This window comes from Thunnus maccoyii, chromosome 22 (genome assembly GCF_910596095.1).
Source record: "Thunnus maccoyii chromosome 22, fThuMac1.1, whole genome shotgun sequence".
NCBI classification, from domain to species: Eukaryota; Metazoa; Chordata; class Actinopteri; order Scombriformes; family Scombridae; genus Thunnus; species Thunnus maccoyii.
Window position 1 is genome coordinate 21,553,155 of NC_056554.1, and position 23,449 is coordinate 21,576,603.

The window sequence follows — 23,449 nt, forward strand, 5'->3', positions numbered from 1 at the left end:
ACTGACTGGTACAGTTTTTCTTTTGATTGGTTTATGAAAAGGTCTAAACTACCCCTCTGCATGTGTTTATTCTGATTAAGGTGTTTAAACCGATTACAATCAGAATATTAAGCTCCTGAGGTCTAATTGACATCCAACGGAGGGGTTTCTAGGTTCCTGACTGTCTCTTCTGACAGCACAGTGCAGTGCAGCGAGTTGTCAGAAACCTGCTCACCATAAAACTGTGAGGATGTGGTTTTTAAAGCCAAATATAGGTCTGATCCATTAAAATCAGGTCAGGTGGAGTGAATTTCCTTATGTAAGCAGCGGGAGTTCTTAGTGAATCATGAGGTTTACACGCACTGTGCTGCAAAACTGATTAGAATTTCCATTTATTTCCATAATTTTTCATCTTTCACTGTACACTATATATTATACACTGATTTTAACACCTTTGGGATGAACTGGAACACTGACTGCAAACCAGGCCTTGTCGCCCACCATCACTAGTGCTGCAAATCCCTGCAGCCAGGGTCCAACATCAGGTGGGAAGCCTGAAACCAGAGGAGTTGAGGCGGTTACAGCAGCAGATTAATGCTCATAGTTTTGTTATCACATGTTCAACAATCATATAATACTCATGTGTCTACATATTTTTGGCCATGTAGTGTATGTTCTATGATGTTAGACCAATAAAATTGCACAAAAGTCTACTTTTTGGTTACCATTCACTAAACCCCTAACCTGAACAGTGATTGTGCGATCATAGCTTAGCAACCGTAACTAGGCACAGCAGGCCAGTCAAGCTTTCAACACGTCACAGTGGTGTGCATGAGGTCGTAGTAAGAGTGAAGTCAGGTTATATTAAAAAAATAAAAGTTTTGGATAATATCAGTGGCTTTCTCCTGCTCTTTATTTGGTTCATTGTTTGGTTTGGAGAAAGGCACATATCTAGCTAGCCTCTGTGTTGTCTGTACAAATATGTTTTTTATAGTAAGCATACAAGCAGAGTTATGCTAGAATTACATTTTTTAAAATTATATTTCTATTTTTGATACTATTGTAGGGCTGTGTAGGCTTTTTTAATCTCCCTTTGGGAAGTATCTAACTATCTAACTAGCTACCCTGCTACACAAGAACAATGCTGTTTCTACATGAATCATGAACTGGTGAGAATGCTTTTTGCTTTAGCCTCACAATGTTAGCATAAACACCACAAATGTATAAATTTATGTTTAAGACCATTTTACAAGACTCTTCTTTTAAAACGAGTCAGCTGGAAACATTACAAACGTCATGAATTCATCTTGAGACGGAGTTAGCATTAATTAGCTAGCTAGCTAAAAATGATCAAATCTGCTGGCAACAAAATCAACAGTTGTCAGCTGAAAATAAGCCTGCATTTTTCTACTTCTGTGTGAAAGTGAAGACCCAACTATGAATTTTATACAATTACTACGAATTTTGATGGTAAATCTGACACCATTATCACTGTAACCTGCATACGTGCAGCGCTAAAATGGAAAGCTTGACAGGTGTAGCGCCATGTTGCATGAATGGGAAAGATACTCATGTTAACAACTTGCAAGCACAATAAAAGAAGGTTGTATGATAATTGAGTTGGTTGTGCGAGGATCTAAAATACTGTGTATAATATGTAAAATTATAATACATTAGGGCTGCAGCTAATGATTATTTTCATGATCAATTAATGGATTTGTTGTTTTGTCTGTAAAATGCATCTTATAAACAATGCAAACAATGACAATGCATGTTATAAAACACTCCAAAACCAAAGATATTCAATTAACTATCATGTATGACAAAGAGAAGCATTAAATCTTCACATCTGAGAAGCTAAAAGCTGCAATTTTTGGTCATATTTGCTTTAAAAAATGATTAAAACAATTATTAAATTATCAAAATAGTTGCAGTCGATCCACTTATCGTTGCCTCTACAAGATATCTATTAAATTTGAGTTTAATTACATTGAACGATGGACTTTGTCTGATGTGAGGCGTCCATATTTGTTTAGTTTTCCAGTACTTCAGTATTATTAAGTACTGAGTCTCCCAGTCATCATTACGACTTGGATGTTTATGTAAGTGCTATTTACAAGTTGGAAATTCATAATTACAGTATCTCTGGTATAACATAAAGGCTACATCAGCGAAGGGTCAGTTCCCTCCTACATATTTCCAAAACCAAGACTTTTATTTAACGTAAATGTGAGAAAAATGTGCAGTAAAACATTGATCACCAGACTGTTGCAAAATGTTTTAGTGGGCATGTAAAAAAAAAACAGTGATCAAAGCAGCAGATTTTCAATGCGAGGTTTTAATGAAACATTCTTTTGTTTAAATACAAAGCCTTTAATCACAGCTCGCTCTATTCTTCCTGTTATCTCAGATGCTTTTAGTGATCATGTTTTTATTACGGTTTAGTGTTTGCATGCATGCGTTTGAGTACATATTGGTTTGTTAACTGTTAAAAGCCTCTTTTTTTTTTTTTTCGTTCTTTTAATACAGTATGTTTTGAGAGAAAGAGAGCTTTTCAACAACCTGCTATATAATTTGAATGTATCATTATTTTATTCAAGGAACAGCTGAAAAGGAGAGATAGAGAGAGATGAGAGTTTTTTTAACAAAGCCCTCGCTTGCCCGTTGTGTGGGCTGCACCGCTGAATAAAAACCAGCTTTCATCTCTCTCTCTCTCTCTCTCTCTCTCTCTCTTTCTCTCTCTCTCTCTTTCTGCCTCTCTACATCAACCTCCCCTCCACCAACTCAGTGTCAAGTTCTGCTATGAGACACACAGTGATCCGTGTGTGTGTGTGTGTGTGCGCTGTGGAATGAGAAGCTGGCTGTCCTTTTGGCAGGCAGCAGTACACTGAAGCACCTCTCAGAAAAACTGGACTATTATTGAACTACTGAGAAACGCTCTTATCTCGCTGTGATACATCGCCTTTTCTCTCTCTCTCTCTCTCTCACACACACATAGATGCAGTCCAACACATTCAAGCATACTGTACAGAAACACAATATATTCGAGGATGCATGTGCACACAAACACATATGTTGCTCCTCTACAGAGAAAAATCTGTGAAAGTCCTGCAGGAAAGTTAAGGTTTAGAAGAGTTTATGAACTCTATGTTAAGGAGTTCCTCAGGGAACATACTGAGGTCCTCTGTAGTTGAGAAGAAACTGTAAATGATCCTCAAAGAGCTTTGACTTTTACAGAATATTTACTTATATACAATAAGCAGGAAAGATGCCACCAACTGAACAAGCACATATGGTGCTCTTCTGCAGAGAAAAATCTGTGAAAGTCCTGCAGGAGAGTTGAGGTTTAGAAGAGTTTATGAACTCTGTGTTAAGGAGTTCCTCAGGGAACATACTGAGGTCCTCTGTAGTTGACAAGAAACTGTAAATGATCCTCGAAGAGCTTTCACTTTTACAGAATATTTACTTATATACAATAAGCAGGAAAGACGCCACCAACTGAACATGAACGCAGAAGCTTTATTAAATAGACACTCTGGCACTGACTCCATCAAAGAGATCAATTTACAGTGTAGAGCTCAATAAATAGCAGCTGATTGCACGTCTCCCCTACAGAGCCATACTGTAAGCTTGCTGTAAACATACAGTATGTTTTCAATTGAATTGTACATAAATTTTGACTAATCATAGTTGAGTGCTGACAAGGTCATAGCGTACCGAGTGTTTGATTCCCACTTCGCAACTGTGTTAAAGTACAAGGAAAATAATAGTTATGATAACAATAAAAATAAATAATAAAATAATATAGCACTTATCAAAATCAGCACTTACAAAGTGCTTTATAAGGACAGGCATAAAAAGAACAAATACACATTATGTATTATGTCGCACATACTGTATACAACAAAAAAAATGTATAAAAACAAAAAAATTAATAAATAAAGATGAAATAAAAGAAGAATAAATGAAAAAAAGGATGCAAGCCATGATTTGAAATGTTCAAACTCCTCAAAACGTACTGATGTTAAATCATAATTTGGTTACAAAAACATGGTGGAAGGAGTGAAAAAACACTTCAACATATCCTTTTGAGACAGAGAAGACAGGAAGTGGAAGGATTTATGTGACGGGGTTTTAGTAATTTGCCTCCTAAGAATGAACACTAATAATACTTTCCCAATTCTTTCCTAATCTGACTCAGAGAGACTCATGCATGGATTTGTCATGAGCAGGCTGGATTATTGCAATTCTCTGTTTCCAAACAAAACAATCCATAGATTACAGCTTATCCAGAACTCAGTCACACCACATAACTCCAGTCCTCTGAAACCTCCACTGTCTACCAGCATAAAATTCAAAATCCTCCTTTCGGTTTACAAAGCACTCGCTGGTCTGGCTCCACAGTACATCCCAGACATGCTGTCAGTTTATAACCCCAGCAGATCTCTCCCGTCACAAGGTGGAAATCTCCTCCATGTGCTGAGAGCACTCTTAAAGTCTGGTGAGACGACATTCAGTATTTATGCACCTAAAGAATGGAACAGCTTGCTGGCTGAATTTAGACTTGCTCCGACACTGTATTTCACTTTCAAAACCAAACTGAAGACCTTCCTTTTCACTCGAGCTTTTTCTTAAATGAACAAATCGTATTTGCACAGTATGTATGTGTGTTTTTATGTGTATTTGCAGTATGCATGGATGTTTCTGTTTATTTGCATGTTTTTGCACCTTGAACTGCTTTTGTATGAGATGGTTTCATACAAATACATTTGAATTGAATTGAACTGAAACACTACTGGTGTGATACAGATGAATGCAAATTATCCTCAACATGCTTTCAGTTGTTTATAGAGATTCTTGGAGTTATTTTTCCCCGTCAGTCACCAAAAGTCAATTCCTATCTTTTTTTTCAAGGGATCAATGGCACTTTCACCACCTCTGGGTGAAAGATACAGTATCACTTTCACTCAGATGAAGAGACTCACAGTCCCTATGTTAGCTGAACCATTGGATATCGACAGTTCTGGATATTGATTGATTTTCTCTATGATAGGATTGTAATTACCAGGGATGTGCAGAGATCCCAGTATTTGTATTTGTATCTGTATTTGTTGAGGCAGCAAAATGATTTGTATCTGTATTCAAATAAAAGTGGAAAGAGGCTTAAAAATCCTGTTTTTGTTCTTATGACACTTTTAATTTTAGAAAATTAAAGTGTTACAATAAGTGTTCATGAATAAACTACCTTATGAAGGAGGTCCCCACATCGGGTCTTGAACTGGAGTCTCCCAGATCATAGACGACTGAGCTGACGACTGAGCTAAAACTTTACTCATCACCTCATGCAGACAGACCTCTACCTATTTATACATCCATAACACAGAGACAGCACACTGTGCAATGTGTAGGAAGGAACTTCAAAGGTGATTCTTGCTTTGCACTTTTCATTTATTGCCTATTTTTTACAACCTAACTTTGTGGAAAGGAGAAGGGAAACAACAGGTTATGGAGAGTCTGTTGAGAGCACTTTGCTTGTGTCAGTAGCTCAACTTTATCTCTGGGGAACACCCCCAACAAATAATTTTTTAAATATTTGAATGAAACAAATATTCGTATAAAACCCACTATTTGTGCTTTGCCGAATAATGTATTTGTATTCGGGCACACCTCTAGTAATTACACCATAGTTTCTTTGCTGTGTGTACTGTAGGTACTATCAATAAATGTTATTTTAAAATGTAAAAATTCTCCTGTTTTTGTATAATCCTGCTGTGGTAGGGTTTTTTCACCTTCACTATCAACCTTTCACACGTATAAACACTCACTCACGCTTATTTGCATGTGGCGTGCAGCTGGTCCCGGGCTATTGGCTAAATAATCATGTTCAGTGACCCCGAACCAATCAAATGTCAGCGTATGCGTCACCGTTGGCATATCAAGAATGTGATAACTGTACGTTTCTCTGAGCAGATAATGCTGACACGACACACAAAGGGGGTAATGAGCTAATATAAATTGATCCCTGTATAGTCCCTATTATTTCCACACATATGAAGGTCAGAGGTGAAAGGTTGTGGCAGAGCTACACAGAGCTGTTACTGATTCACTCTGTCAATAACCCAAGAAAGAATATGCAGATGATATTTCCAGAGATAGATAGATAGATAGAAAGATCAATAGATAGATAGATAGATAGATGGGATTGCTGAGCATTTGTTTTCAGTTCAATGTTGCATAATATCTGGTAATTTACTGAGCTTTAGGTATGTGCTTGGCTCCCTCTGTTGGATGAAACTGAAGATTACAAGACAACTGAGTCCAAAGATAATCAGCAGAGAAGAGGAACCACTCGTTACTAAAGGCTTTGCCCACTTTCTAGTCTACTGTAAGTTTCAAGTTGATTTATTTATTTATTTATATGTTTATTTGTGCACGTTAATGCACATTAATCCACTTTGACATTATAACAATATCAATGTAAATGTGCTGGGTGAACTCAACCCGTATTCCTGACATGTCTTAAAGGCCTAATATGTAACTTTTCCACATTAAAATGTGAAAGTTGACCTCTTGTGTACTTACATTATCTCAAATGTTTCCAACAATGTTCAAATCCAGAGAAATCTGTGATTGTAATCCAGGTAATGGTCCGTTTAATTTGGTTTGGTTAATTTGGTTTCAGCAGTGTGTTTGTCTGCCAGAAACTGTCATAAATTGACTTTTATCCAGTTTCAACTCACATTTTTATGATACACTTTTTAGAGCTTGGTTGTTTTTTAACTATATCTTTTAACTGGATGAAGGATTTTAGTCATCAGACATCTGGATCTTAAGTTATCAGAGAAACAAGCTGAGCAAACGTTAGCAGCAGCTCGGCTAGCAGCTTCCTGTGTCCACCGAGCAGCATCAGAGAAACACTGATTTTTAATGAGAAACTGCTTTATTCAGTGTTTTTACCAGTTTTAATCATTTGTTCTGGAGAGGAGGAGACCAGATAATGTGGTTCCTGGTAAAAACCTCCTGAATGATCGGGAGAACGGGAGAAGCTGATGATGGTTATGGTGGTTTAACAATGAAGACAACAACTCCCATGACCCCACACTACTTCATGATGTCATCAAACTCCGTCTTTTGTTATTAATTTGATTGAGAGACCCCTAACAGCAGAAAATTACATATTGTGTGTTTAAAACACCTCAAAAAAAACTGGAGAAAATGTATAACAACTGTTTGTCCTAAAAATCTTAAAGAAACAGTACAATCTGTCAGATATAAAGATATTAACTGATAAAGAGTTAATCAGTAAAAAAACATAATTCATGATATCTGAGTATGTTTTAACCATATTTTAAGTTTGATTTTAAAAAATGCTGTTATGGAACATGCAGGGACTGCAGGTGGAAATGTTGCCTTTTGGCTAAATCTGGTGAGTTGATGTTAATTATGTGCTGCCTCTGATGAATGAATAAAGAAAGTATGAAACCCTGAAAAGCACCAGAAGTTTTGTGAAATGTTTGTTTTCTTTGTTGTGTACAGGAATAAAAATAACTACAACTACCTAGTGGACTGGACAAGATTTTTTGGGTGAATCATTTTTCCTTTCTTTAAAAAGGCAAGGCCTCCTCAGCATTATTAATATTTTCTCCCCTTGACTAAGAGAAAAATTGCAACACCCTCCCCCATATTGAATTGGTATAATTCATTTCAGCATTATTAATTGAAAGAACATAAAGAAATCAAGATAGTGATTTCATATTTAAACATGAATTGTTAATAGAAACAATAATTTTCACATAGTCGCCAAATCACATATTAGAAGTGGGATTAGCAGTTGCCAAAATGTTGCTGAGGTTGTTAACTCTACATTTTTTGTCACCCAACCCCCGATTTCCACACAATACATCTCACAAGGGAAGGTTTAAATTATATACTGCTCTCCCAAAAATTTAGGTTACACCCCCTGTAGTAAAAGGAAAAAATAAATACATTAATCCTCTTCATTTTCTGACCCCCACTCACCAACTAATAACTTTAGTACAGTCCCTAATAGCTTATATAATAGTATCATTATTGACAGTATAGAAATACTGTTTAGGATATTTTCTCTTAATAAGAATCATTATAATTAACTTATTTTTCAATATGTTGTTATAATGTTATGATTTACTTGGTTGTTTTGGGCTCATGTCAACCTTTAAACAGCTGTTCATACTGTTGTTTTAACATGTTTACTTAGTAAATGAATGAAAGTTTCAGTTCCTTTTACTTGCATCATAAAACAGGCGCAGAGTGATACCGCTTTAGATTTTCTTCCTCTCTGACCCTCCTCCGCCTCTGATTGGTCCAGCTGCTGCCACTTCTATCTCTCTGATTGGTCCGTAGCGAGAGTGCGTCTCGCCCAAAGCGGAAGTGAGTACTTTTAGATATTTGCAGCTGTGATGAACCACAGGAGGATGTGAAAACGGGAAGAAAACGCTCATTTGCTGCCTCTTAAGAGTACAAAACGACACTTCTAATCAGATAAAGAGTCAGACGGAGCCGACGACATGATTTTAGCAGCGTGCTCGTTTTTCTTGATAATTTCGGGGGCCGGAGCGGCTCAGAAAGGAGCGGACGACGACTGGGTTCATCTTCCTAACAAATGTGAAGGTAACGGCTCCAGCTAGCAGCGTCTGGTTCTCAAGACATGGTCCGAGGACCTTCAGAGGTCCACAAGAGAGGGAGAAACAGATATTTTACTGTAATTTTACTTTGTGGTGTCTCACAGTGAGACGAGGCCCGAGGCTGTTTGTCAGACTAACCTCTGTTTACATGTGTGTGTTAGAGCAGTGGGTCTCAAAGTGGGGTCCGGGGACCTTCCAGGGGTCCCCAGCGAAAAGGGGAATAATTTATTTTCATTATAAGTAACATAATGACAGAATCTGTGACAATTTTGCTCATGGTATTTGCTCATTTTTTACATATCTAGATGGGATCCTGGGACAAAATCTTATTAAATGGGGGCTCTTGGTCTAATTTATGTGTATATCTAATCATAGATCTCAACAATATCCTCTAAAAAGCTTCTGCTTGTTTAACTGGCCAAAGCTATTATTTCTAATTCATTAATGGATAGAAAGATACTCTATTAATCCCAGAGTGGAATGAAACTGTTACAGCAGCCAACAGCGAGGTAAAAGAAACAATTAAAGGATGAATTATATACAATAACTCAATAAACTAACTCAAATATAAAGAATAAATATAACAGAAGTAATAGAACTGGTCAGGTGGATATTGGTGCATTTTTAGCTTCTATAGTTTAACATGTTGTGAGCTGATGTCAAATAATGATGTGATAGATAGAGGTGAACGTAGCTTGTTTTGGAGGGTTGCATTAAGCTTTAGTGGGTGTTGGGCACTAGACCAGTTAACTAGATAAACAGTGATGATGATGATGGTGGTGTTCAGATCAACTGAGCCACTCTACTTTATCCTGAGCAGATACACTGTGAGGTCGGGTCCAGCTGCAGTGAGTATCTGGACTAGAACAGGACTCAAAGGCAGTTTTAAAGGTCTTTAAAGGTTATTTCAGGGTTGGAGAACGGTGTCACCTGTCAGAGGGCTCAGTAGATTAATGACAGAACATCCTGGAACCACTGCAGGCCTTAATGAGGTCAAAACACCTTTTAATATGAACACTGGCCTTCTGTAGGGATGCTCAACTTTTTGCACATTTCACCATGTGTCTGTAAACTTAAAAAGGCAAATAACTTAGGATTAGAAGTTTCAGGATTAGTATTTGACAAAGGAAATATATTTATAAGTGTTCAGATCAGAAGAACGACAACTGTCTCTCTCTATTTTCAGTCTGTAAGTTCGTCAGTATCGAGATGAAGTCGGCGTTCGATGAAACAGGGAAGACGAAGGAGGTCATCGACAGGAACTACCGCTTCATAGACAGCAAGGGAGCGCCGCCAATCAAATACGTCAAGTCGTAAGTGTGTGTGTGTGTGTGTATATATGTGGGGAGATGTTTTATGATAAGTCTTTTTATTTTGGGGGTAATTTCACTCACAAATGTGACAGCATGACAGCAGAAATGAAACCTCCAGCCCTGCTGAGTGTGAGAGAGTTTGCTGGTATGATTCTGGATCTTTTTCAGTCTCTCACTTGCTCGTTCAGGCAGCGGGGACAGGAACTCGGTCAAGTTCAGTTCCTGTGGAGGTTCTCATTATAGAACAAGGAAACCGTTGAACTGCTGTTCAAGTGATAAAAGAACTCCAGAGATTCCAGCGCGTCTTTGAGTCTCAAGTATTCTTCAACTCGGTAAAAGAGCATTAAAGGGCAGCACTCCACCGGACTGAAGGAGCTCTACTGCATACGTGGGGGGGGAAAAAAGTTGAATAAAGCTTTTTGTAGCTCCAGATAGAGCTAAAAAAATGGCATTGTGGGTAACGTAGGCTCCATGGAAGGGTTAGAGCTGAATGCATGGAGTAAAAAAGATGATATTTCTGCCTTTTTTTTTTTTTTAAAAGTTCATTTTGATGTTGCAGAGGAAGAACGCTAAACTTAGAAATCCAGATAAGATGCTGGTTCAAGCCTTTTCTGCATCTGACGGCTTCTTTTCCTTTTTCTCAGTGTTTTTTTGTATTATAGGAGCAATTTAAATGATTGGCATACACTTAAAATATCTAAAATCCACCGTGCTAGTAGACACATTTGTTTTTGCTCTACAGCTGTTATATAACGGGAATCTAACACAGTTTAATCCTTCTGTCTGTCATCAAATTCTGTCCATTATATCAACTGTCACCTCTCATTATGTAAGACTGAACTACACATTCAGCTCTTTGTGTTGAACCAGTCAGGACTGACGTTTCATCCTTTTCTATTGTATTGCAATATATATTTGGATGTGTAACAGCACAGAGTGAGACGTTTTGGCTCAGAGTCACATGTAGTGCTGACAGCGTTCAACAGGAACACGCTGGATAAACATCATGAAACCGCCTTTTATCCTCAGGACCGAGTCAGAGTTCACCAGCTCTCTGATGTTCACTGATCTGAACTCATCGTCCAGCAGAACACTTGAACTCAGCTCAGAGTCCGTCACAAACACGGTCAAGGTTTGATCTGAAACCTGCACTTACTCTGAATCTCTCTCTCTCTCTCTCTCTCTCTCTCCCTCAGAGACCTCAGATTCATCGAGGTTGTAGAAAATGTGTGTCAGAGGCTGCTGGAATATAATCTGCACAAAGAGAGAACCGGCAGTAACCGCTTCGCCAAGGTCAGTCTGTCACTGTGTGTCTGTTTTTGTCTGTAAGCTGTTTAACTGCAGTTTAATGAGCAAAGTTACATTTTAACAAAGTTTGATCTGATCTGAGTTATTTATGGATCTATTAAAACTCTTTGTTCTAGAGCGTTTAAAGTGAGAACAGTTATTTCTATAAACAATATTTTTATTTGTAATGTGTAAGGCTGAAAGTTTAATGTGGATGACGTCGTAGTGATGAAGCCACAAAGAACAACTTTGCTGTTTTTGTAAAATGTATTTTGTTGATATTATTTCTGTTTTGTAAATAAAAATCTTGTTGTTACTATGGAAAGTGATTTATAAGTAAATATTTACTGACTCTCATCAGTGTTTGAGCTCGTTTTTCTTTTGTTTTGTTTATTTTTTTTGAGCATAGTTTGGCCGTAGTTGATTGGCTGAGACTGATACCAGCCAGGACGTGGTGTACGTGCGGTGCAGCGAGAGCTTAAACGCTTCTTTATTACCGTTTTGTTGTTTTGATACTTTGAGTTCATATGACTAATTTTCTTTGATTTGAACTTGACGTGAAGTTGCCATAGAGACACATTTACATAACATATTCAAACATCTGTATGAGAGGCCTACAAGTAAAATCATCTTACGGTAAGAAGAAGAAGAAGAAGAAAATGTGTGTGTGTGTATTGGAAGTCTACTGTGTCTGAGCGTTTTTATTTAGAAGCATCGTAGAACAATCAGCTTCCTCTTCACATGCAGCGAGCAGCTGTTTTCAGTCAGAAGCTCTAAAAACTCTACTGAACTCTCCCCAAAACATCAAGTAACAACATTAAACAATATGATCATTAAAACTCACATTACATGAGAATAAAGTGACCCACAGCTCCGAATGTTTGTTTCTGCTCATCTGAGAGATCTTTATAACTTTATGACTCAGTGTCAACAGTTACACATGTTTGCAGATGTTTACAGATGCTGCTGGTCGTCATGACAAACAGCTTGAATTTGATTCACATCTGCTATTAAAAATATTTATAAATGAAAAGCCAGATTGTACAAGTTCCAGGAAAGTTTGTGTCCGACTTTTTTTCTCACTATTACACTATTATTGTGTGTGTGTGTGTGTGTGTGTGTGTGTTCAGGGCATGTCAGAGACCTTCTCCACCCTTCATGGTTTGGTGAATAAAGGAGTGAACGTAGTGATGGATATTCCCTTCGAGCTGTGGAACGAGACTTCAGCAGAAGTGGCCGACCTGAAGAAACAGGTGCTCTTAATGTACTGAGATCAAATAAACACACCTGAGAAAATATTTAGATATTTTTTTTATATCAAAATGGTTTTATACTGACTCTGAGGGTTGAACTTGTTCCACTTAAAATCATCACTGTTATGTGAACTTCACATAATTAGCAATTACAAAGAAAAAGCAAACAAATACTAAAGTATTAGGGCTGTAGTCTGCTGGTCGACTGGTCGATTAGTTGGTCGATATGCTCTCATCCGACTAAATTCTCATTGGTCGAATAATCTCCGTGTTATTTTCATAAGGAGAAAAGTGCTACATCAACAGCTTTCTAGGATGAATCCATTATTTCCTGCGGCGGGAGGGACAGACTAACAAATTACCTGTTAAAACAACGGGGGTGTATTCAAAACACCCCCGTTGTTTTCACAACTTTGAACTCGCCCAACCTAACGGGGACCGCTGGGTCTAACTGTACTCAACGTTTACTGAACGTTTACTGAATCTGTGTTTCTCCATAATGACACAACGAGAACCCCCGCCAGGCCAAAAATTTTTTTTTTAATATTTAATTTCCGAATGACTATTCATTCATTCGGAAATCGACAGCGTTTGGGAGTCTCTGAGCAGCGCTGTTCCGGTACGTGAGTCAACCTCTGCCGTTGCCTGGGAAACCACTGGTAGCGTTGCTCCGTCAAGGAGTATGTTTGCGTAGCGAGCGGGAAAGAGCGAGGGGCAGAGAAGTGACGGGGCAGAGGAAAAGGTTAGCAGTAAGTTGTCAGTACAGTACAGACAACAGTGTGTCGGTTAATAAATGCTAAAAAGTCACGTCTGTTGTTTCCCCAAATGCTGGACAAGTGAAGGGGGTTAGCTCCAAAGTTAGCAACAATGGGTTAGCATAACCTGAAGATGCTAAACAGAGAAATACAAAACAGAGAAATGTGTCGCTGCCGAGTTAACTGTGCACCCCTTGAGGCAAAAAAATGTTATTTGGTGATTTTAACATAGTCACAAAACAACCAACAAAACTTTTAAGTACTTAATATTCATTGTTAATTTACTAAAAATGTGTGTGTGTGTGTGTGTGTGTCAGTGTGACGTGTTGGTGGAGCAGTATGAGGACGTGATTGAGGACTGGTACAAAGGAAGCCAGGAGGAAGACTTGACCACATATCTGTGTGAGAAACATGTTCTCAAAGGACAAGACACAGGTAACACACACACACACACACACACACACACATAATGTCCCTCTTTCCCATCGTGCCGTGTCTCTCCATCATTTCCTGTCCATTGCCTTGTTTTCCTTTTCTCTGTTTTTGTTTATTTATTTTCTATTTCCTGTTTTTTTTGTGTATTTTCGCCTTCTTCTTCTCTTTTGTCCCTCCCTCCTTCTCATTCCATCACATGCTTTTCATCACGTTCTCTTCCCCTTTCTTCTCTCTCCTCTCTCCTCCGTCCAGCCTGCCTGAAAGAAGAGTGGTCCGCAAGGAAGAAGGGAGACCCGGCAGCCATCGCTGAGGACAAGAAGAAGAAGAAAAAGAAGAAGGGAGGGAAGAAGGGAGCGGACGGAGGAGACGGCAGCTCGGAGGGAGAGAAGACGACCAAGAAGAAGAAGGAGAAGAAAGTGAAGAAGAAGAAAAAGGGAAAGGCTCCGGCGGAGAAGATGGACGGAGGGATGTCTTCGGACGAGGAGATCCAGCCGCAGGTGCTTCTGTCCGGGCAGAAGACGGAGCTGTGAGCCCCGGTCCGGACCTGGATCAGCTCTACTAGACGAAACTAAACTCTTAGTAAAAAGCAGCTTGTTGAGGTTGAGATGAGCTCTCGTACTGTTACACGCCGTTTTTTAAAAGTCTTCGTTTTAGTTTATTTTTGGACGGTCTGAGCTTGTTGCAGGTTCTTAGTGTTTTAAGATTTGAGGTCTTTGCACACCGAGTCCGTTTTTTTTAAATCCGTCATCTGACAAAAATGGTTACGCACAGAAACCTTTCACACTGAGTCCGATGTGTTTTATTACTATATTCGAAAATTTGCAATACAAAGCAAAACAGAGTCGTCAAGCAGTGAAGATGATTTTTCATCTAAATTTCTTTAAAGAAAAAAGAACCACACAGTCTCTGCTAGAGCTGACGGTATCAGTGTTTCCAGGCTGTGTCGTTTGCGTGTACGGTGGCTCTGAGCGGTCAAACAACTCTGTAAACGCAGAAAATCGAACCTGCTCCGAAAACTTTAACGACGGACGAAACTTTTGGAGTCGGTGCATAATAAACGCGATCAACACAACGTATTTATTTTTTAACGTGCGACAATTTCGGACGGAAAAAAAACAAACTTGGCGTGCAAAGACCTTTTTTAAGAACCCATAATCCAAACTAACGTGTTTGGTCGTTTGACATTTTCACCTCCATTTCAGCTGGAATTCAAACTAATGTTGATTTGAACTTGCAGGCACCCTTACTAACATTGTCTCTGCTTTAAGGGATAATTCTGCTTTATTACTTATTTTAATACTTTAATGCCGTGTTTCTATTGGTTATAATATCACTAAACGCTTCCAGTTAACTGCAAACATCTGGGAACACAATGACGTCGCTAAAACTGTAAACACGCTTCAAAACAATTTGGATGAATCATTAATCATTTATCAAGCAAAAACGGTATCTTAAATATATTTGCTGCTTTTCTCGCTTTTATTTAATTGTTAATTGAATTTCTTTGTGTTTTGGACTGTTGGTCAAACAAAACAATCAATGTAAAGACTTCTGGGAAACAATGAAGGGCATTTTTATTATTATTTGTTGATGTTTTGTAGAATAAAATATTAATTTATTAATTGAAAAATGATAAGTTGCAGCCCTGAAAACACCAACACTGGATTCCTGAAGTGTCCATCAGCTGTTGGACGATGTTAGTTTGAGTTGATGCTTGTTTGTTTTTTATTATTATTTCATTGTGTCTTTATGTTGATGTAATTTGAAGTGTGGCTCATGCTGTTTCTCCTTTATAATGTGAATTTATGTGTTCTTTCTTCACATCTCTGCTGTTTTTAAAAGCCTCGTATTTACAGAAATATTCATTCCACCTGATAATCGGTACATTATCAATAATCTGTTTTGATTTAATACACTTTAAAGATCTTTGAAGATGCTCAGAATGAGTTGATGGACAGTCAACGTTCTTCTATAGAGTTGCTTTTCTGTGTGATATTTGAAATATTATGATATTTTTCAGTGTTTTCTATCAGTATAAGAAACTGACTGTTCAGAAATCAGATGTTTAAACATCTCAGCAGATTAGATTATTGTATTTTCAGCTTTTTTTTTTTTTTTTTAAAGGTTTCAGTTTCAGTGAAATTCCCCTTTAATGAGTAAACACAACATGAGGTACCTCGTTAACATGTTAGAGATTTGTGTTCCTGTGATGTGTTTTATGCTTTTGTTTGTTTGTTTCTTTGTGTGTGCTGTACAAAAGCTGCTATTTCAGGTGTGTGTTTGTGTGTGTGTGTGCTTGTTAAACTGCCGAGCCGACGATGAAGGTTTGTGTGTGTGTGTGTTTTTTTGCATTTTTTCTCAAGTGTGTGCGTGTGTGTGTGTGTGTTTCTACAGATTTTTATGCTGAAGTAAAACGCTGGCTGTGTTGGATTTGAGTCGCTGTTTGAAACCTTGAGCTGACACATCAGTGGATCAATAAACAGCTTTGAAAAACTCTGTTGATGTCTTATAAATGATTGTTTCTGTGTTAAACGTCTCGTTTTCAGAGTAAATTTATTCACAATGAAAATCTCCGGAGTTTCGTTGCAGCCTTTAAATGCTTCACAACAACGACATCATGAAAACTTTACATTATTAATTAACAATAAATTATCCAGCAGGTGTAATGTTCACTTGTGACCACTGAAGGGAGGCAGAGAGTTTGTTTTTAGCAGCAGTATAAGATGTTGGATGTTTAGAAAATGTGGGTTATTAATTTTTATTATTTTATAGTTTGTTTTTTCCTTAAATCCAAAAAAGGGTTTAAATAAGATCATTTCTGAAGCTATAATATGTCAGATCTGAAACAGCACAGGAGCAGATTTTTAAATAACAAGTGTGTTAATTAAATGTGTTCAAACTGTGTTTTTCATGTTACTTTGTTCACAACATGACAGAAAAATAGTAAAATATTTCTAACTTCCAAGAAGAAGCTTTTATGTTACACAGTGACATAAGAGTGATATCAGTCTGCTCAAACTCTCAGCAAGAAAGTGAATAAATGTATTTCCTAAACTGTAAAATTCATCTTTTAAATTGATAAAATGAGACTTTTTTTGAGGTATTGCTGGGAGAATCTGGACTTATTGTTTGTATATATTAAGAACAATTTTCTTTCAGTGGATTAAAGGGATTAAAGGACAGTTTCACAATTTTTCAAGTGTGTCTTAAAACAGGATCCCAAATGAACATTAAACATGTTTTTCTTGCTGTAATCATTCCTCCTGTTCATACTGACCATTAGAAGATCCTTTCATAATGCACTTACAGTGTAAGTGATGGGGGACAAAATCCACAGTCCTCCTTCTTTGCAAAAATGTATTTAAAAGTTTATGTGAAGCTAATATGAAGCTTCAGCGTCCAAATGAGTCAAATCAAGTAGATCTCTTTCAACGTTACAGTCTTTTTAGTGTCAAAGTTCCTCTTTTTGTTACTATACTTCCACCGCAGCTCAACAAGGAAACACAAAGAGGGAATTTGATGCTAAAAAGACTGTAAATGTGTCAGATATCCACTTGATATGACTAACTCAGACTGATGAAGACTCATATAAGCTTCACATCAACTTTTAAATGACTGTGTGGACACACTGTGGATTTTGGCCTCCATCACTTACATTGAAAGCACATTTGAAGGATCTTTTCATATCCAGTATGAACAGGAGGAATGATTACAGCGATGAAAACCTCTTTCACTGTTCATATGGACACCTGACTGCTGGTTTAGGACACACTTGAAAAATGTGAACCTGTCTTACAGTTGAAAAAAAAACGACATTTATCAGCTTATCAGCTCCAGTTTCAACCTTCATTGGAAAAAATATAAACTGTTTTTGTTTACATGTGTCTTAAATCAAGAACTAATTTCTTCAGAAACTACTGTGAACTTTTAGTGATTAATTCTCCATAAAAAGGCTGATTTACGGCAGGTCGCTCGACAGAAATCAAAGAGTCGCGCGACGTTTTCAATTTCCGCTTCAGTGAAAGGTTTCTGGTGTCTCCATGGTAACCAGACATTATCCTCCAGCCGACTTGTTTATTTACATTATATCATCCCAACCGGGACTAAATAAACAAGGACGTTACAAGTTATCTAAAGTTACAGACCAAAACATCAACAAGGAAGGTCAGTGAAAACTACAATCTCCATGGCAACGTAGTAACACTAGCCAATCACATTGCGAGACAAAATATGAAGGTATCAGCGACATAAATGTCTGCAGGTGCGAGACAGGAAAGGAAAAGTGTCCAGCGACCTACCATAAATCAGCCTTAAGTGTTGGAAACGAGGAAAGCTTCACTGCCATGGCAACGGTAACTAAGGAGGGCGGAGTTAAGCGAAGGTTAAAGGTTCATCAGTGGATCTAATGATCCTGAACGCACAGCGGCGCCTAAATGACGCTAATTTAATTAGCTCAGTCGCCTATAATGGAGCTCAAGTGTGTATAAAGGCAAAACTTTGCTTACTTTTGTTACAAAATGACGCAGCAAGGAGGAGAAAAAAGTTTAAATCCAACCTACATCAACTGTTTTCCTGCTTTTTTCCAACATGGCCGCTAATGAGCCCCAAAACAACCTGCCAACACTCACTTTCCACCTGCTGCAGAGGACCAGAGCTGATTAGAGGCCTGATTGACAACTCAGAGGAGAAAAACTTTTCATCACTTATTGAAGCTTTGAATGTCTGCTAGTGACCGTTAATGGTGGTCGCCATACGTGACAGACTGTACGTCATTCCTCTCACCTGTCTGATAAACACCTGATGTGTGATATGCAGACTGGTGAACTGACTGAACCATCGGACCATCACTTCCTGATCATCAGGTGAGTAATTTAAGCTGTTTTATCTGGTAGATTTCCTTTGTAGGTTGACTTCAGGGCTAAAATGATTAGTAGATTCATCAGTTAACAGAGTTAATTGTTGCACTGTAACAATTAGTCAATTAATCGATTGACAGAAAATTAATCGTCAACTGTTTGATAATCAAATAATCGTTTTAGTCATTTATGAAGTAAAAATGCCAAACATTTGCTGGTTGCAGCCTCTTAAAAGTGATTTGATGCTTTTCTGTGTCATACTTGACAGTAAAATTAATTTCTTTGTATTTTTTTTTAACCTCTGATGAGACAAAACAAGATATTAAAGAACGAGCAATTTTCATAATTCTGTGACATTTGATAGACAAAACGATCAATGGAGAAAGTGATAGATCTTTAATTGCAGCCCTAGTTAACTGTTCAAGCACAGATGATAAACATTACATGTCTGTAGCTTCTCAAAGTTGAGGATTTGTTGCTTTTCTCTTTTGTGTTTTCGACTGTAAAATGTAATTTGTCACGTTGGCTCCAGATCTAATGGTCTGAATGATTAATCAATTAATGGAAAAAACCAATCAGTAGCACAAGTAAACTCAGCAGGTGTAGTAGTACTATTGTACAGTTGTTTCTGTGGCTCTGACCATATTAATAGATAACTTATAGTATACGATTTTGCTGTTTTTGCAGTGTGTGTGTGTGTAGGTGTGTTGTTATATATTAGGGGTGTATTTAGAGATGTGGAGGCCCTAAACAAAACTAACATTATTCCTGTCTCTCATCTATTGATAATGATGGTATTAAGGAGGTTATTGATTACATATGTGCAACTGTTTTCCTTGTTTTTTCCTGTTGTCTGCTGTTTCTGCACCTTCCTCTCCTGAAAGCAGCTTTCTCTTCTTACATTAGTTGTATCTTCTCTCTCTCCCTCCATCTTTTATGAATGCAGTTCTTGTTTTATCTTTGTCACTGTTTTAATGAGGGTTAAGGGAAAAAGAGGGACGGTCGTGTGTGTATATATATATACATGTATATGGCAGGGAAACATTGTGCTTTTTGTTTCAGGAAGTAGAAAAATATTAACTTCGGGAGTTTTGCAGTTAATTCTTTACTTTGCCTGTTTGTTTTTCTTGTGAAAAGTCCTCTAGAATAACTTGTATGTATAATAGCTTGTTACTTTGAGGCCTGAACACTGGTTAGTGTGAATAGTAACATCATTTTATATGTATTATAGCTGCACAACATGTTATATCTACAGCCATTTGTATTTTAAATGGTTCAGTTGGCTCTCGACTGTAGTTTCTGGTACATTCCTTCATTTTTCATTTTACTTCTTGCTTATGAAAGCGTTCCAGCTGTAATAATCATATTTTTGGAGCTGAAATGATTAGTCTGTTATTATGATAATTGCTTAAACCTGATTTATGAAGGACAAATGCAAAACATTTGCAGGTTCCAGCTTCTCAAACGAGAGGATTTTCTGTTACTGTTAATTGAATTTAGGGCTGCAACTAATGATTATTTTCATCATGAAATCATCTGCTGATTATCAGTTTTGATTAAGTGATTTAATTGTTTGGTAAAACTCTTGTTACAATTACTTCCAGTCTTCAAATGTCCAACGATGTTCAGTCACATAAGACAAAGAAAATCATCAAATCCTCACGAGTGTGACGTTATAACTAGAAATAAATGACTTAACTGATTAAACACTTGTAAGAATAATTGCTAATTTTAAGTTTTTTTTTTAATTTTTAACTTACTTTGAGTTTTGAAGATGCAGTCTGATGATGTCACCTCGGGCTCTGGGAAACTGTGACAGAATATTTTTCACTATTGTTTATAATTTTACAGTCGAAATGATTCATTAATTAATTGAAAAAATGTACAGATTAATCAATAGGCTGATCAAAATGATCAATATTTGCAGCCCTATTATTGTTTTCGTCATTCTAGTGAGACAGTACACACAACTGAGTTAAAAGCTGCTTTTCTTCTTCTTCTTCTTCTTCTTATTATTATTATTGTTGTTGTTCTTCTTCTTCTTCTTCTTTTTCTTCTTCTTCTTTTTCTTTTTCTTCTTCTTCTTTTTCTTTTTCTTTTTCTTCTTTTTCTTCTTCTTCTTCTTATTGTTCTTCTTCTTATTATTATTATTATTATTATTATTATTCTTCCTATTGTTCTTCTTCTTCTTCTTCTTTTTCTTCTTCTTCTTCTTATTCACCTGGCTGTTTCCTGCTCTGACATGTCAAAATGAAAAAGGCTTATCAGTGGGATAAATCATGATTAACTAATTAATTAAATCTCTTCCATTGACATAATAATTTTTGAAAAAAGTATTCTTTTTAAATGTGATAATGGTGACACACACACCTACACACACCTTTACAGAGCAGGTATTTATCCTGCAGTACCTCGTCTAACCTGCAGGTGTCACTCCGTCATTGAATGTAACGTAACAACGGTTTTTGTTTCACCTTCCACTGAACTGACCAACAGCCAAATCCACTTAAGCTGCGGCAAAATGAAATGGCCTCTCTGTATACTGTATGTGTGTGTGTGTAAGTGTGTGTGCGTGTGTGTGTCTTATCAAAGTAAATTCAACCCATCAGCCTTTTTCTCCTTTCAACAATCAAATCCAACCACTTGTGTGTGTTCCATCTTAAAAATATGTAATTTGTCTAAATGTGTGTATGCACGTCAGCTGTTTTGTGTGAACGTGTGTGTGTGTGTGAGAGAGAGAGAAAGGTGTTAGATGTGTTTATTTGTTGAATAATTCACAGCTGGGTGTTTATAGAAGACTCTGTGGCCTCAGAGCTCCAATAACACAGGACAAATATTGTGACACACACACACACACACACACACACTCACACACTCACACACACACACTCTTTATCAGCCGTTCCAGGGTTGACAGTTTATTTGGACACTGTGGACGGTGGAAATTGAATGTACAAAGACACAATGTGGACACACACACGCACGTTTATATTACCTGTGGAGACCCTTCAGAGTCTTCACATGTTCCATATCTTCCTCTTTTTCATACCTTGTGAGGACACTGGTATGAACACACACACACACACACACACACACACACACACACACACACACACACACACACACACACAGGGACGGTGTTGTGTGGACGCTGGTTGGTTGGTTGGTTGGTCAGTGATGGAACAAAGAGAAACAGTCTCCTCTAATCTGGAGAAAATGAAACAGACGTTTGACTGGAAATATTGATTCTTCCTCCCATTTCAATCTTCATCTGGTATTATCTGTCCCACCGCTGAGTGTGTGTGTGTGTGTGTGTCTCACACGCCCTCTGAAATGATTTTCTGTCCAGTAGAACTACACAGTAACTAGTAAATTATATATATGTGCACACATGCAGCTATTTTGATAATCGATTTATCATTTTGAGTCTTTTTTTTTAAAGGAGAAAAAAACGTCCAAATTCTCTGATTGCAGCTCCTCAAATGTGAATATTTTCTGGTTTCTTCAGTTTTCTTTGACTATAAACTGAATATTTTTGGGTTGTGGACTAAATGAGACATTTAAAGGCGTCACTCTGGGCTGTTTGGAACAGCTGACTGACATTTTTCACCATTTTCTGACACTTCATGGACGAAACAACTAATCAAGTAATCAAGAAAATAATCAACAAATTAATGCCTTAGATCAAGATATCTGCAGAGCTGCTACCTTAAAATATTACAAAAACATTCTACAACTGAATAAACTAACAAAACCATAAGTAGTGCTGCTGATACAACATTACAATACATTATAGTGGTATGATATGTAGAGAGTAAACTATCAATCACTCAACTCACAACTATCAATCAATCTAGAACATTTAAATCTATAAGGCTGTAAAGAAAAACAAAGTTTGATGGTTCTATAGTCCGACTCGTATTGGATTTTTGATACTATCGTGTCAAATCTTTGGATCTCAGTTGGAAAAAGTTTCAGATCATCTCAAGAAAAAAAACTTCTCTTTGGTGTCCAAACAAGAATCATCAGGAGTTCAGAGCAGCAAAATGTACGTTAACGCCGGCAATAAAGGAGAACAGTTACAGTGCACCAAAGGGTCAGCACCTCTTCTTTTATACCACTCGGCTTATATAGGTCACACCTACTGTCCAACCTCTTCATACTAGCCAATTACACTATTATAATCTCTTTACGTCACCTGTTGCAGACCCAGAGCCCTAAAAATAGGTTTTGGGCAGAACTGGACATGCCTTACAGTTTCATCCAGTGCTCTGAGTGTGATTATCTTTAACAAACTTTGTGCTCATATATCAATCACGAGTTTCTGTGAGGTCTACATTCAATATAATGATAATTCAGCACACGTCTACTTAATGCTTATCACCTTAACAATAATCATTTGCATTGCATTTAGTTTTTCTTTCAGCACATCTTAAGTCTTATTAAATTATACCACATTACCGATATTGATATTAACTTTCTCAACACAACCCATAACATTTTTTTTATAAGGTTGTGATCAATAAATGTATGTGCAGGACCTTTTACAGTTGAAAAATAAACTTTATCGGTGTCATACCCCTCCTTCTCTTTGCTCCTCTCTATATTATCATTAACTGTCCAATAAAGCCAAACATACTTCAGTAGTAGCTTTAGTAAAGTAATGTCATATTTCGAGGTTAATTGTTCAGTTGATGCTAACAAAAAGAAGCTCCGTCGCCCGACAACCTCAAACCTGTTCACATCAACACGTCTCGAGCCGTAGCAACACGGTGTCACCCTGCTCTTCCACCGCTGGAAGATACGACCCCCAACGTGACACAAAGGGAGACGACAGAAGAAAAAGGAAGAAAATGGAGAGAATTACAAATGAAACCAGGAAGTGTTTAACAGTAAGATGAAGAAGAA

The 23,449-nt window shown here is 37.4% G+C and overlaps 1 protein-coding gene and 1 long non-coding RNA gene across 2 annotated transcripts in view; both read left to right on the forward strand.

Annotated features, from left to right (window-relative positions):
• The first annotated feature begins 8,373 nt into the window (after positions 1 to 8,373).
• On the forward strand, positions 8,374 to 16,181 carry cnpy3 (canopy FGF signaling regulator 3). The gene is given in 7 exon segments (XM_042402437.1): positions 8,374 to 8,628; positions 9,829 to 9,955; positions 11,152 to 11,248; positions 12,373 to 12,495; positions 13,568 to 13,685; positions 13,938 to 14,030; positions 14,033 to 16,181. Coding segments are annotated over 7 exon segments (876 nt in total). The 5' UTR covers positions 8,374 to 8,525; the 3' UTR covers positions 14,248 to 16,181.
• Positions 16,182 to 17,739: 1,558 nt separating this feature from the next.
• The window catches only part of LOC121888990, a 37,103-nt gene continuing 31,393 nt past the window's right edge, over positions 17,740 to 23,449 (forward strand). The window contains exon 1 of the long non-coding RNA XR_006093405.1: positions 17,740 to 18,547. This is a non-coding gene — a long non-coding RNA (uncharacterized LOC121888990). The remainder of the gene's footprint in view (positions 18,548 to 23,449) is intronic.